The sequence below is a fragment of the Pteronotus mesoamericanus genome, unplaced genomic scaffold (assembly GCF_021234165.1).
Source record: "Pteronotus mesoamericanus isolate MK-2021 breed Mesoamerican mustached bat unplaced genomic scaffold, CSHL_Meso_final contig_68, whole genome shotgun sequence".
Classification (NCBI taxonomy): domain Eukaryota; kingdom Metazoa; phylum Chordata; class Mammalia; order Chiroptera; family Mormoopidae; genus Pteronotus; species Pteronotus mesoamericanus.
Genome location: NW_026555234.1, coordinates 24,993,424 through 25,009,398, shown reverse-complemented (window position 1 = coordinate 25,009,398; position 15,975 = coordinate 24,993,424). Strand labels below are relative to the sequence as shown.

The following is a 15,975-nucleotide window of genomic DNA, read 5'->3' as shown; positions in this document are numbered from 1 at the left end:
TTTAATAAGTTGAACAGAAAGCTGGGCTAGCTTTAATTCAACATTTATGAGTAACCTACTATTTGCACAGTACACACTGAATTTCAGTGTTCATTTGGGAGATGGGAAAAGGAAAAAGAAGCGACTAACTTGGGAACACAATTTTCATAGAAAATCCTTTGGGAAGCATTATCCATATCCCCATTTCTCATATAAGAAAAATGAAGTTTAGAGTTTCACACCCTTAATACTTGCAAACTAGTTCCTATCTACTTTACAGTTTCTCAGCATGAATCCCAATTTTTGTCACAGAAAATACAGTCATCAAAAGAATGAAGGGCTTCTAAGGTAGCAGACCTGCATAGGCTGTAGAACTTTGAGCAATGGAGGTGCTGCTGGACTCCTAAGAAATAGGAGAGGCAGAATGAACAAAAAGAAGACAACACAATTTTGCCAACAATGTATTTTCCTCCCTAGAGCTCTTGTCAAAACTGATACTGTCTTTGGGCTGCCTTTGATATTGTGCAGAATGTATTATTACCATTGTATATCTACAATATACATAACATTCTCACATAGTAATATCCACATTAATAATAGTTGTGTATTTTAGATAGTGCTTTCTATGCTATACATTGTTCTAAGTGCTTTCCACATATTAATTCATTTAACTCTCACAACCACCCTGTGAACTAGGTACCATCATTAATCCATTTCAGAGATTAGGAAATGAGACATAAAATGGTTAAATCAGATGTTCACAGTCATACAGCAAGTGACAGATCAGGGACTCAAATCCAATCTGGCATCAAAGTTAAATCAGATGTTCACAGTCATACAGCAAGTGACAGATCAGGGACTCAAATCCAAATCTGGCAGGCTCTTCACCACCACATTATGCTGCCTTTTCTCATCTTACTCTTATGACCATCCAGAGTGGCTAAATAAAACACACTGCTAATGCCCGATTTGGGTAATCAGGATTTACTTGAAGACTGCAAACCTCAGCTATCCTATCCTATTTCAGCACATTACCTCCAATTATTCCTGCCTCCCACTAATTAAAGGCTCTTCTCTTTAATCTGTTGAAGTAAATTCTTAATCTCCATTCATGTTAAGGCCGTCCCTAGAGAAACATTCCTGCACTCTCCCTATCTCTTGCGCACCACTCCTTATGAAAGAAAAATTGAGTTTATTTGATCAGTGATATTGGAAGAAGGAACTGGAATATATCTCTTCCCCTCCCCCCCCTCTTTCCCTCTCTCCCCATCTACCCTGCCCGTCTCCCAGCTTGTCTGCAGGTGTGCATGAATTCCAGGCTGTTCTTTGCCACATGATACACTTTCCATGAGTTGGGGTGGAGGGATCTCTGTACTTCTTCAGCTGTGCCATGGGTTAGATGGGAAGTCCCTAATTCAGGAGTAAAATATTTGCAAGCCACTTGACTGAAGATCTAAAGCAATATCCACAAAATATCTTTTTCCTCTCTCTTAACTGGTTCTCAAGTGAAGTGTAAAGAAGGACTGCTATTTATTGAACCCCCTAAAACTCATATAGTCCTATTCTTGGGAAAAAAAAGATGGAAGATGTTTCTTCTTTTGACTCTCCCTTAGGTTCTCCCTGTCTGTTTTTATCATGTTTATAGTGTCCTTCATATGAGAGACCTCTAGAATCTTCACTTCAAGAATATCAAAGTCCTCCTATAATTATAAAATAGAAATAGATGGGGTTTTTACATGTATGGAAGGAAGAAAACAACAAAATTAAGTCTTTGGGGCAAAATTAAAAAAGAATGGCCACTAATATTTTTGAAAGAATATTTGAGAGAAGTAAATGCAGGAGAAAGAAGCTGGCATCAGCAAATAGAAAATCATTATACAGTTAAAATAAAACAATGCGGAACAATAAAAAACTAGAATTAGGTATGGGGTTGATATTCTACCACCCTCTCAGCCAGATGATACACTTCCTTTCTTTATCCTTCTTCCTGCTTGATTCCTTAGGTACATCATTTAATCTCTTCTTGAGCTGCCCTCAATTTTTTTTACCTGCAAAATGAGATGTTTCATCTCAAAGAACTGGTGTTATCAAATGAGGTAAATTGTTTTGTGAATTACAAAGAGCTATGCAAGTATAATGTATTATTATTGTCATTCAAGAGAATTGCTTTAACTTCTTAGGTGACAGCCAGAGAGCTTAAGAGGTTATTGATCTAGATCATTTTTCTAATGAGTCACGGTGCAAACAAGAATTAACTCAGCAGGACTGGGTGGCTAAACACTGCACATTCCAAAGAATGGTTTGGCCCTTGACTGGTTCCTGGAAGATAACCTCTACAAGCTCTTGGAATATCTTGCCTGATAAAAGTGTTTTTCACCTGGGTCCTTGGGCCACACGGTAAAAGTTTCACTTTTGGAAAAGCAAGAGATTGAGTAAAGTCAACCACAGGGCATTCCATCTCTTCATGTCTGACCCCCAGTAAAAACCCTGGACAGCAAGGCTTGGGCGAGCTTCCCTGGTTGGTAACACTTCATTCATGTTGTCATACATTGTTGCTAGGTGAATTAAGACTATCCATAAGACTCCACTGGGAAGGGACAATACTAAGCTTGAGCCTGGTCTCTCCTGGGCTCTGCCCTGTGTACCTTTTTTCTGGTGCTGATTTTAATCTCTAACCTTTCACGTTAATAAACTAACCATGAGTATAACTGCTTAGCTGAGTTCTATGAGTCCTTCTAGTGAAATCACTGACCCCGAGGTTGGTCTTGGGGACCCCTAACTAACAACAACTAGTTCTCAAACCATACATTAAGCACTTACAGAGTTTTTCACTGACCGATTAGATGATTCTGAAATGACCACATTAATGCCACAGTCAGTGCATGGCACTGAAAATTTACCAACTACTATATACACCTAGAGAGGTTGGGAACAGAATTAAGCCACCAATAAGATCACAATTACAGGGACATATCTTTCAAGTTCGTTCTTTAAAAAAAAAAATTCTTAAGAAATCATTTTGCCAGGTTTTCTTCTTTTAAAATATTTAGTATTCCTTGAAACATTCAGAGATTCTTCGAAAAAACAAATTAGCTGCCAGTACTCTACTTCTTTGACAGAAGTCAAAGTTAACAGGAATAGGCTACTCTTCATGATCTGCTTTAGCAGAAAAGTGACCTTGGGGCTATTTAGTAAAGCAGAAGTAGTGGTTGTCTTCATTTCAAAAAACATTATTCTGAGCCCTTTTAATCTTTAAAAGGTTAATCAGATAAATACACTCTCTGCTTTGATAGAGCTTATATACAAAGGACATCATCGAAGGAGCAAACAATAAAACTGGAAAACATAAAACCCAACCAAAGGAATATACTTAACATTTGTATATTAAGGGATTTTCTCTGACACTTTATTTCTCTCCTGCACTTCCTCAACATTAAAAAAAAAAAAAAAAAGGTAGTATACTCTAATTACCTATCAGAAATTCACCAGAAAAAAGGACCATTACCCAAGCTCTCTTTAGCTTGTACATTAACCTTTTTAGCTTTCCTGCTCCTATAAAACCTTAGGAAAGAAATTCTGAGTTTTCTTTTCTGAACTGTGATTCCCTGAATCTATACTATATAAACCAAATAAGAGCTTACAAAATAATATGTTAAAGTATTGATGATGCAGAACATAAATGTGAAATAACAAGAGCTTCCAATATTTTAAAGCAGAATATCAGGCTCTTAATTATCTTGGAAACCCACTGCATTTAGGAATTCTAGTTTAATTCAACCTGAATAAAATTATTCAGATGATAACTTAAGCAATACATTATTATACGAAAATAATATTTGTACCAAGTAAACAACCAAAACCATCCTACTTTAGAATTTGAACTTACAAAAATGAAAATTTCAAGCAAAAGCAGGTTTGAAAAGATCTGTGACAATAATTTATCTGAATGGGATTTTTTGGGTTATTACAAAATATCAAATAGTAACAAGACCCTTTCATAAAGCAAAAATAAAGATTCGGAGAAAAAAAAGATAATTTACGACACACGTTACCACAGTATGACAATCTAATTTGTGCATAATTTTATATAAGATAATTTCAGAATTTTAGTATTGATTTCTAAAGGTAAGAGTCAATATTCTATTAGGAAAACAAATCGTCTATAATAGTTTTGGCATTAACATTAAATACTAACGAATCAACATAGATGCCCAGTCTGCATTTCATTCTTGCAGGGAGAAATGTAAAAATGTTCATTTGACTAATCAGTTGGATATTAAGATTAAATTGGAAGAGGAAAATGGTTAACACAGATTTTAAAAGAAAAAAAATCACAAGCAGGAGAAAAGAATATGAAAACTAAAGGGAATTTGCCTCTTAACATCGAACAAATTTTTCTCTGTGATGACAAATTCCTGGCTTCAGATTTTAACTACCTCATCTAAACAGAAAACAGAAAATAATATAATCATGTCTAAGACATTAATTAGACATTTTAATTCCATTGAACAATTGTTAACAACCTATGTGCAAGGATGTGCAAGGCCCAGGAAGTAGTAATACTAAAAATATATAAGCAAATGAGGTTTTCCCATTTTTCCTAAAGTTGTCTCTTTAGGAAGCCATATGGTTATCATTTCAACCATGCTGCTAAAACTCCAAACATTTTTGGAACTTCTTTTTGTAACTATATTCTGTCAGTTTACAAGCCAATATAAACTTTATAGTTTATACTACAATGTAAAATACGATATTATATTGAAGTTCATAACTAGTACAAAAAACAAATGTCTCCAGACCCTTTGATTGCTTGCTCTCATAATAAGATTATTTGGTTCTGTCCTGGGATCAGCTCCACACTTCGAAGTTATCAATTAATTACCACGGAGAGACTCTGAAACATGGCATCTCAAACTCTAAGGAAAACCAGAAAAGCAGAATTCTACAAAAGCTTGAAGGCATAAACTTACAAGCTCCCCAAATTAAAGCTATTGACTATGAATGGGATCGTCTTAATTGGGGTTGATTTAATTTTGATATTCATTTTTAATATTGCACCTTTTTTTCTTTATCCCATCCCTGTTCCCTTCCCCCACCCTGTTACGGGTTTTTAATGTGTATTTGTGAGTTTATACACTAAAATACAACATGTAAACGCAGAGAACGGAAATACCCAAGGAAAGGGAAATTAGAATTGGGTGCTTCGGTGGATTCATATTCTTCCTACTAATGGAAATGTTTCCTTGCTCAATATAATGACAATTACATCTATTTAAGGACAAGGCACTGTAGTAGGCAAAATCTACACTGAAAAACAGTTCTGGTCTGAGAGCTTGTTTTACTAGAACTCTCCTAATTCCTTGACATTTGCACCTGACCAAAGGTAATCATACGCATAAAAAACAAAACGTGGAGTGCATGAGGCACAAATTCATTATTTTCTTGCACTGCTGATCTTCAAGGCTGATACTACTCACACTTCAAGGCACTGAAAGCCAGCTCATAGGACGAGCGCTGAAAGGATTCATCCTCAGACTTGGACAAGGACTGCAGGGGTTCGTTCCCATACTTTATTAAGACTTTCTCTGGTGGCTTTTCGACTCGAATACCCTGAAAAACGTTCGCGGCCATAATGTAAACGGGGTCCGGATAACCAGCTTTTTCGGGGATACTGCTGGAGTTTTTTTCGCTGGATGTTTCATCCTCTGACAGTGCCAGGGAAGCGAGTTGGGTGATCTCCTCGGTATCGTTTTCGTTCGAAAGCTGCAGTTCACTCAACTGCAGCATGCTCGCCCCTTGACGGCCGGTTACAATTCAGATGTTCCAGGAAATGGTTTCCCTTGTACCTGAAGCATCGCCTCTGTGAAAAGAACCACGTTGTCTCAGTAAATCACTCTCTGCAGGACTGCACCTGGTGTCCCCCGCTGCTGTGGCTTAAAGGCTAAGAGGTGACGTTTATTGGCCGCCCTGCGTATCCTAGACTTCGAGCCGAACAAGCCCCAAGAAACCTCCACACACTCAAAAGGGAAGAGAGGGAGCGAGAGCTGGGGAATCGTCCCACGGGCGACAGGCGACCCCTCCCCCAGGCCGGCTGGCGGGCACACCTCCCCAAAGACCGGTGTCTACGGCCCCACGGGAACTCCTTTCTCCAGCTCCCACGAATCCTTCTTTACCCCAGAGAGCGGATGTTTCACGGGGCTGTGGGGACAGAGATGCGGCACTTTGGCCACCGAAGGCTGGTGTCTGGAACAGCGCCCTCGGGAGCCCCGGGACGGCAGAGCGGCGACGGAGGCTAGCGAAGGCCGTTTGGCTCTCCCACCAGCCGGGTTCAGGGTAGGGGGCCAGGGCCTCCGGCGCTCTCTTGACTGGGGTTTCCGGAAGGTGGACGCGCCGCAGTGCCTCTCCGGGGCCTCGCGCAGTCACCGGTCCCGGGCGTTGCAGCTAAGCGACCTGGAACGCAGAGCCGAAGGACCCGCCGGCTCAGGGCGCGGAAGGTACGCCTCCTCCGCCTCCGGTAGTCTGCCAGCCCAGCACCCATGTCTCCATAGCAACCGAGAGCCGGCTGCACGGGGCGGTGGGAGGAGCGGCCGCGGCCCGAGGGCAGTTCCCGCGGGATTTGGCCAGTGCAGCCTCTCCATCCGCGAGTTGCTCTTCCTCCCGCATCTCCGGGCACCTGTGCCAGCCGCCCCCCGATCTCCAACCCCTGAGTTCGAAGGCCCTTTGCACGGCTCCGAGGGTCCTCGGCTTCCCGCAATCGCAAATGGTCTTTATTTCCCTACACACCCGCTATGGTCTCCTAGAAAGCCAGAATTTTGTGTCGCCGACAATACCCAGCTTAGCGGGGTTTGGCAGGGGCGCAGGAAATGCTAACACAGATGAGTGTACCACTGCTGAAGAAAAGGGAAAAAAAGAAGAGCCTTACTTTATTCCGTGTTTTTTTAAACAACAGTAGATAACACGTTAGACGGACTCTTTCAGGGTAAGTTAAAGATCTTTGCCAATTTAAGACCGCATCCTTCCGTTCCAGAAGTTGCCTGCAAAGAAAGTCGTTGCTGAAACGGACCTGGAAAAAAAATCAAATTCGCCCCACCTTTCAAATTATAGAATGCAACTGAGAACATATGTAAACGTCCCCAGAGATTTTAATATGGCAACTTTAATTTTTGGGAGCCCTAGAGCGAAACCTGCATCAAATAAAAATCATAAATGTAGTGGAAAAATACTGTTGATTTCTAGAATAAAGCCAAATGACTGAGATTAAATTTATTGTTTTCTGTGCATTTTAAACACTTAATTGATGGTCTTTTAACATATTTTGTTATCTCCAGAATTGCCTCTTCTAAAAGTGAAAAGGAAAGGAAAAGATTGCTTTTTCTTTTCCTATTGTCACTTTGAAACTTCGCCAGGGAATTTCACTATATCTGGTAGTCTAATAATTTTAATGCCAGTTGGATTTTTTGCACTCTAATTTCTCCTACTGTGAAATTCAATGAACTAATGCAAACATGAATACACAAAGATCATGCAATGAAATGTCACATATATGTACTTCACATATCCTGGTTTAGAAGAACCTTTATAAAACAGAATTGGGCATTGAATTTTGAAAGAAACTTGATAAATTATGTTTCAAGTAGGAAAAAATTTAAAACTTTTAAACAAATCCATAAAATAGATGCTAATGTCTATTTAAAAGGAAAAAAAATCTGCTAGATACCTGGTCTCCATTTTCTCCATAAAGAGAAAGAAATAAAAGTCTGCAAGTTGAGTGAAATTCATAATTTTGGACTGAGATCAAGCAGTCACATGAAGAGCTTGCAAATGCAAGGCCTAAACTTAGCAAAAAGCATGCTAAATATACTCTAGTTAAATAATCCTAGAGACCCTCCGGGTTACTGTTCAGGAACCTCAGATATTTGTCCAACTACTTCGTAGAAGTAGTCCAATCTGGAAAATAAACAGCTTGCATATTCACTAACATTATTATGGATACTCAGGATTCTGCATTGTGTTCTCTAGTCCTTCCCTTGGTATGCTAAACAGGAAGGGATAGACTTTGGCATTTGATAAATTTACATCTGTGTAATCTTAGGCAAGTCTTTAACACTGCCTGGCCTCACTTTATGTATCTAAAAGGTGCAGATAGTACAGTAGTACTTCCTTTTCCATGGAGGATATGGTCCAACATACCCAGTCAATGCCTGAAACCATAGATAGTACTGAGTCACATTTAAATATCACTATATGTAATATGTGGCTATAAATTTTGCAGTTTGAGGTATGACAGCAAAACTAGCATGAGTTTCTTTTTCCTTCTTTACAGTTTCATGGATAGAAGATTTGTTCTTACAGTAGATATTAACAACCTCAGTATATAATTTCTTTTCTTTCCTCACCAAGTACAGAACATTCACCTTTTCACTTAAAGGAAGCATTTAACGCCTTCTCTTTGGCATATCTAAATTGCCAGCATCGCTACTCTTGCACTTTGAAATCACTATGAAGTAAAATAAGGGTTACTTAAACTCAAGCACTGAGATAACGTGACAGTTGATCTGAAAACCTATATGGCTACTAAGTGACTAAAAGGCGGGGAGTGTGCGCAGTGTGGATCCACTGAACAAAGGGATGATTCACATCCCAGTTGGGACAAACCAAGACAGTGAGATTTCATCACACTATTTAGAAAGGCATGCAATTGTAAACTTACACATTGTTTATTTCTCGAATTTTCCACCATTAGATCACTGTTGACTGCAGGTAAATGAAACTTTGGAAAGAGAAACCATGGATAAGAGGGTATGCCTGTAGTGCCTACCTTTGAGGATGTTTGTAGAGATTTACTGAGATGATATGTGTCAAGAAGAGTGTCTGGAAAGTAGTAAGTGCTCAATAATTTTTTTTCCTTTATATTGACTTTATTGGTGAGACACTGGTTAACAAAATTATACAGGTTTCAGATGCACAATTCCACAAAACATCATATATACACTGTATTGTGTATTCACCACCCAAGTCAAGTCTCCTTCCATCACCATTCATTTATCTTCCCCATACCTCCCTCCACCAACCTCCGCTAGTGCTCAGAAATCATTAGTTCCTCCTTTTCCCCTCACAAGTTTTATTTATAAAGCTTTATTCTTTAGATCCCAGAACGTATGAGATTACAGAGAAAGCTAGTGTGCTGAACTAGCATTTGAAAGACTTTTACTAGAGTCCATGTACTTAGCTTGTTTATAAACACTTAGAAATATTTTTGAGGTAGACTGGTATAGTTCAGTGGTTTTTAACTTTCAAGCACCTGAAGTCCTTGTTAAAAATGCAAATCCCTGAAACCCATCCTCAGAGATTCTGAGTAGATCTGGAGTGGAACCCAGGAATTTGCAGTTTTGGCAGGCAACCCAAGTTATTTTCATACCGTCAGCATAAAGACCACATTTTGAAAACTCTGGTATAACTTCAAAAAATACTGGTTCTAATTCCGCCTCTGTCTCTGGCTTGGAAACGTCCTTTACCTTCTCTGGATTTTTTTCTTCCTTTCTACAAAACAGATTAATTATCCTGGCTTATTTTGCATGTGAGTTGTGAGACCTGAATCTTCTTTTCTCTCTCCTGCACATCTACCATGCAGTATCTTCTTGTCTGTCAGAAAAAAATATAAACCTTTCAGCAATGCAGACAGGGTCCTCTGTGATCTGGCCCTTGTCTGCCTTTCCAGCTTCATGCTTGGCATCCCAAAGCCATTCTCCAAACTTCCATATCTTTACACATGCTGTTCCCTCAACCCTGAAAGCGCTTCCCTTTTTGTCCGTCTCTGTGAATGCCTCCCCAATCTTTGAAAGTCAGTACAAGCAGCACTTCTATAAAAGACTTTCTGACACTCGTCTTAGAATGCAAATTTAGTCTCTGCAAAATAACCACTAGCTTCAATAAAAGTGAAGTCGATTTCTCACTTAAGTCCTATTGGCTAGTGGCTGTCCTCTACAAAGTCATCTGGCACCCAGACTCCTATTTTAGGCTGCATGTGAGGGCTTTGCCCTTGTCAGCTTAGTCCAAGATGGCTTGCCAGCATGTCCATTTATAGCCAGTAACTATGGGAATAAAGAGGAAAAGGAGTCCTGACCAATGTGGCTCAGTTGGTCAGAAAGGTCGCCAGTTTGATTCCCAGTCAGGGTACATGCTTGGGTTGCGGGCCCAGTCTGCTGTTGGAGATGTTTAGAAGGCAACCAATCGATGTTTCTCTCACACATCGACGTTTTGCTCCCTCCCTCCCCCTCTTGCTTAAAATAAGCAAAATCTTAAAGTTAAAAACACACACACACACATAAGAAGAAATAGAAGACACACCTATTTTTCTTAAGAATGGGACCTAAAAGATACATACATCACCTTTTCTGACTTTTCATTGGTCAAAACTTAGCCATGTGGCATACCTAACAGTAAAGGAGGATGGTAAGTGTGCAGCTAAAAATCTAGGGACCTATTGCTATAAAGGAAGGGGAGACTGGGTACTAGGGAACAATTAGCAGCCTCTGCTACAAACCTCTACCCCCTGACTCCTTCACCAACTAATCCACTCCCATGATCCCCAAAATATCAGGAATGCCATTTCTATATTCCTGTAACATCTTGTTCCTACATACATGCGTTCACTCATTAATTTAACAAGTATATATTAAATTATTATTTACCTGGCACTGTGCTCAGCCTGAAAGTAGAAAATGAATGTACTGAAATTATCAAGGACCTTATCCTCAAGAAATTAAAGAATAGATATACTTGTATTTTGGCACCTTTCAATTTTCATTATAAATATTTGTGCATATATCTATATTTCCCTTATGTCTTCTATCTTTCTACCCTGTGCAACCTGAACAACACACACATTCTAAAATAGTTTTACTGTATCTTTTTATGTTTAATATATCTTTTTATTCCCAGATGCTAGCAAAATATCACTCACACACACACACACACACGCACAAGATTATAAATGTAAGATGCCTTAGGGGTCATGATGCATTTTATAATTTATCACACAGTATGCAATACAATCTGCTGAAAGTGGGAGGTAACAGCTAGTAGCTATAAACTTAAAATACTGTTGTCTTTCAAGATATCACTTGAGGAGCTTCTTGTCTTTTTTTGTGATAGATACATGTAAGTGACAACTCACTGTATTGAAAACAAGATTTAATGAGAGTTTCTTCCACCAAATAAAACATAGGCAAACAGTTGTGGGTTAGTGAACTCATGGTTACTGTTTACTTTTGTCCTGTGTATAATCCTGCCTTCTTACCTCTTACATGTGGTTTATGGCCTCATGGAGGAGGGCCGGAGGGCAGCACACTAAATCTTAGTGAACACTGTACAAAAGTAACCATAGAGATAGGTGTGTGGGTTCAAGGTTGTGAAAGCAGAGTAGTAAAAAATGTAGTCTTTGTTTAAGTCACACTCTGTAATATGATCAGAACATTAAATTAGAGATGGTGGAGAAAATTAAAAGTTAGTTACCTGGGGCTTTTTGCCAAAGGAACTTAAAGAAGTGCTTTTCTTTTCCCAGGGGGTAGAGTATTCAAAATATTTGTAAACTAATATTCCTTGCATTTGACTCAGAGTAGCTCATGTATCTTAGCCAAGTAGGTATTCAAAATACATTTACTCTCTCACTTCAAATTGTTCTGGGCATGTAAAACTGCTCAGTTCCACTAAGGCCAGTTATAGAAATGTAAAAAACATATGAAAAGTAAAGAATTTTAACTTGTGTTCTTAAACACCAGGACACAATTTATAATTATTGCTATTTAGAAATTGTACAGTTAAATTTTTTTGGCAGCAATTTTTTTTAAGTTGTTTTATTTTATAAAGTTATCTAGTGTTCTGCTGTGGACGTAACCTGACCCATATTGGAACTCTGGGGCATTAGAACAGACGTCAGGAACCTTATTTTGTCTGAGGATCCTCAGGGCTTCAAGAATAAGGTGCACTGGGGACTCATGGTCAGATATTGAAATGTCCTATCCCCAAAGGAGAGGAGGGGGACAGATGCCCAAGAAGGCAGGAAACTCGCCCTAAGTAGGTGAACATCATCCTCTAATGCTACATGAGAGCTAGTATGAAGGAATGTTTTACACGTTGTAAAGGGTAGCATTACTCAAGTGTTCTCTTGCTAGTCCTTGTGGATACTTGTCCCAAACAACTTGAAAAAGATACTGTAAAGTGATAATGCAAACATCCCTTTGGGAAAAACAAAAGATGATTGTGAGTGGATTCTTTAACACAAGACCATCAATGAATGATTAGCCAAAAGAGCCATATTCACTTGCAGAGGGGAAGCGGCAGAAGACTGGGATGGAACAAAGAGTTCTAAAAGGTGGGGCGTGTGAAGAGGAACAAAAGCCCACACCATAGCAATGCAGAGACAGTGCCCTTAGAAATGACACCCTGAGATTTAGAAGTCAAAAATAACAATAAAAATAGCACCAGAGAAAAGTTTGCATTATCTAGGATGCAAGGGAAAAAAGAAGATTCACAAGACTTATTCCAGTCCTTGATCATCCTTCTCTGGCCCAGGAGAAACAAGGATTACAACAATCATTGTAACATATTAAAGCAACACAGTAATTTCCCAGAGTTGGTTATTCAGGCACCACTTTGAAGACTCTTTTTTTTTTTTTTTTCCATACCCATACATTTACTTAATGTTTTATTTTAAATCAGATTCACTCATTTTGTTTTTTTACTTAGGTGGAACTATAAGTGAAAAAATCAGCATGATTTGCTATTAATGAAAATAACCACAGCAAAAACAAAACAACACTATGGAATCCTAGCTAGAAGCTGTTATGCCAAAGCTCCAGGCTTGAGGTTGACTATGCTTGGTTAAAAGGGACATGAACAATATTAAAGAAGTGTTAAACATTAGTGTAAAAATGAGACTTTCTCGTTGTCAGAGGATCAAAAGAGCACTGAATAAAGTAGCTTTTTCACTGTATGGGTAGATGTTATTCATATCAAATCTGCCTACCACTTCAAATCATCGCTCATACCTTCAGTGGTGCTGGCCCCATACTTGAGTAAGAGATTTAAATTCAAGAGTTAGAGGAAAAGTAGTTCCTCTAAAACAAGGAAAATACAAGGAGTTCAGAACTGGCAAGAAGGAAATTGGAAGGAGCTCATGTCACAGATTAATTCAGTCTATTTACATGGCACAATGATAGTAGAAATTATAAAACTAAGAAGAATCAAAGAAGAATCAAGATGGTGGAGGAGTGAGTGGAAGTCACACTGACCTCCTCTCAGGACCAATCTGGAATTACAACTAAATTGTGGAGAAATCACCTGGAACAAATGACTGAACATAATGAGAGAAGAGCCCTGAAACTTTGGAGAGACAGAAGAATCAGTGTTAGCACAACCTAACTGGTAAGGAGTGTGGCAGAGACTCAAGAAGGTGGATGGGGTGCCCATAGGTGGCAGCAACAGAAGGATATTGAAACGGCAAGTTGGATCCTCCTGAGAAGAGTGGGTTCTAAACCATAAGTGGGGATCTCCAGCCTACAGCACTAGAGCCCAAAAAGTACACAGATAACAGCCAGCTGCAAAAAGTGGCAGGATTGCTTTCTGCCAGAGACAGGTGGCTTGAGATGCAAAGAGCCATTTAAAGGGACAACATATAAATTTTTATTTGCAGCCACTTGCCCTGGTCTCTAGCAAAGGTGGCAGCAGAGTGGGCTGGAGACACCTGAGGAGAAACTGGGAAAGGAGGCTTTGGGGAGAGAACTGAGACAGTAGCCAGAGGGATCCTGGTGCTGATTCATCCCCAATACAGCAGCAGCCATCTGGCTCAGGCAGACTACTCCCCTGAGCTGGAGCAGTGTGGGAGGACCCAATAACCCCACCCCCAGAAGGAACTCCACTCTGCCCTGTGATGTCTAAGCCACCTGCTGAGTGCAGAGTGACTAGATTAACAGCTGAAGGAGACAACCACAGACAGTAGATTCCCAGAAGTCTTGAATAGATTGCTTAAGTTCAGACAGGGTCAACATCTGACATCACCAGACGCAGATCCAGAAAAAAAAAACAGTGGGCTCTTAACATAGAAGTTCACGCCACGAAGTCAGGAAGTCAAGACAGATCAATTTAAGAAGCAGAAGCAAAAAAGAAGAGTCTCAGGAAATAACAGGAAGACAAAGAAACCACCCAGTCAAAGGAAAAGGAGGATTCCCCAGAAAGAGAACTAAATGAAACAGAGGCAAGTAAACTGTCATATATTGAGTTCCAATCAATGGTTCTAAGGAAGTTCAATGAGCTCAGTGAGCTTGAATTACCAAAAACCACAGGGAAACTACGAGGAACTTACTGAAAACTATATCAACATGAGAAAGGACATAGAAACTATCAATAAGAGACAAGAGGAAATGAATACAATCTCTGAATGGAAGAACATAGTAGAAGAAATCAAAAGCAGGCTAGATGAAAGAGGAACGAATCAGCAAGTTGGAGGATAAGGTAGAAAAAAACTCCCAGAAAGGGCAAGAAAATGAAAAAAGATTCAAAAAAGAATGAAGAGGGGTTTAGGGAAATGCAGGACAACCTGAAACAAAATAATACCCATATAATAGGGATACCAGAAGGAGGGGAGGATAAGGAAGTGATAGAGAACCTGTTTGAAAAAGTAATGATGGAAAACTTCCCTAATTAGAGGAGAGAAAAAGTCACACAAGTCCAGGAAGCACAGAGGGTCCCATTCAAGAGGAACCCAATGAGGCTGACTCCAAGATACATCATAATTAAAATGACAAATATCAAAGACAAAGAATCCTAAAGGTAGCAAGGGAGAAAACAGGTAGTAACATACAAGGACGACCTGATACAGCTAGCAGCTGACTTCTGAACAGAAACACGCTAGCAGCTGACTTCTGAACAGAAACAAGCTAGAAGGGAATGGCAAGAAATATTCCAAGTCATGAAAAGCAAAGGCCTGCACCAAGACTGCTCTACCCAGCAAGGCTCTCAGTTAAAATAGAAGATGAAATAAGGAGTTTCCCAGACAAACGAAGCCTAAAAGAATACACCTCCACCAAGCCATCATTGCAAAATATGCTAAAGGGACTGCTTTAAGATGAAGAAAAAGTTTCTATGAATACTTAGTTTGTTTCACAATTGCCAATACTTGATATTACCAATATTTTTTTTATTTATTTATAATTTTATTTTTAAATCATGTTTATTCTATTTGAGTTGTCTCAGTTTTCCCCCCTTTGCCCTCCTCCACCCATCCCACTCTGCCCCCCACTCCCACAGTCAATTCCCATTCTGTTCTCCATGTCCATGGAACATTCATACATGTTCTTTGTTTAGTCCCTTCTCCTTCTTTCCACCATTGTCCTCCTTCCCCATCCCCTCTGGTCACTTTCGGTCTGCTCCATGTTTCCATGCCTGTGCTTTATTTTATTCATTAGTTTATTTTGTTGAATAGATTCCACTTATAGGTGAGATCATATGGTATTTGTCTTTCACCCACTGGCTTATTTCACTTAGCATGATATTCTCCAGTTCCATGTTGTTGCAAAAGGTAGGAGTTCCTTCCTTCTTTCTTTTTTTTTTAAAATGCAGATTGAATTTATTTATCTGCTTTTTAAATGTCAAAATCAAATAAAGTATTAAAAAATTTAAATCCATTATAAAGTCTCAGCAATTAAAACAACATGACACCAGCACAGAAATAATCAAATAAACAAAGATTTTTTTGTTTATTTGTTTATTTGTATATGTTATTGATTATGCTATTACAGTTGTCCAATTTTTTTCCTTCCCTTTATCCCCCTCTGCCCTGCATCTCCCCCACACTCTTAGTTCATGTCCATGGGTCATACATGTAAGTTCTTCGGCTCCCATTTCCTATACTATTCTTAACTTCCCTCTGTCTATTTTGAACCTACCAATTATTCTTCTTATTTCTTGTACTTTTTCCCACATCCCCTCCCCTCCCCA

At 39.2% G+C, this 15,975-nt stretch overlaps 1 protein-coding gene across 2 annotated transcripts in view; it reads right to left on the bottom strand.

Moving 5' to 3' along the window:
• The window catches only part of NSUN7 (NOP2/Sun RNA methyltransferase family member 7), a 36,154-nt gene extending 29,626 nt beyond the window's left edge, over positions 1-6,528 (bottom strand). Inside the window, exons 1-2 of one of the 2 annotated variants that reach the window (XM_054582086.1) lie at positions 6,153-6,528; positions 5,457-5,839 (exon numbers count right to left, since the gene is read on the bottom strand). In XM_054582086.1, coding sequence (XP_054438061.1) covers positions 5,457-5,766 — 310 coding nt within the window. In that variant the 5' untranslated portion in view covers positions 5,767-5,839; positions 6,153-6,528. Of the gene's footprint in view, positions 1-5,456; positions 5,994-6,152 lie in introns of those variants that run through there. The other variant, XM_054582085.1, reaches the window with a different exon arrangement.
• Between the last annotated feature and the right edge of the window lie 9,447 nt (positions 6,529-15,975).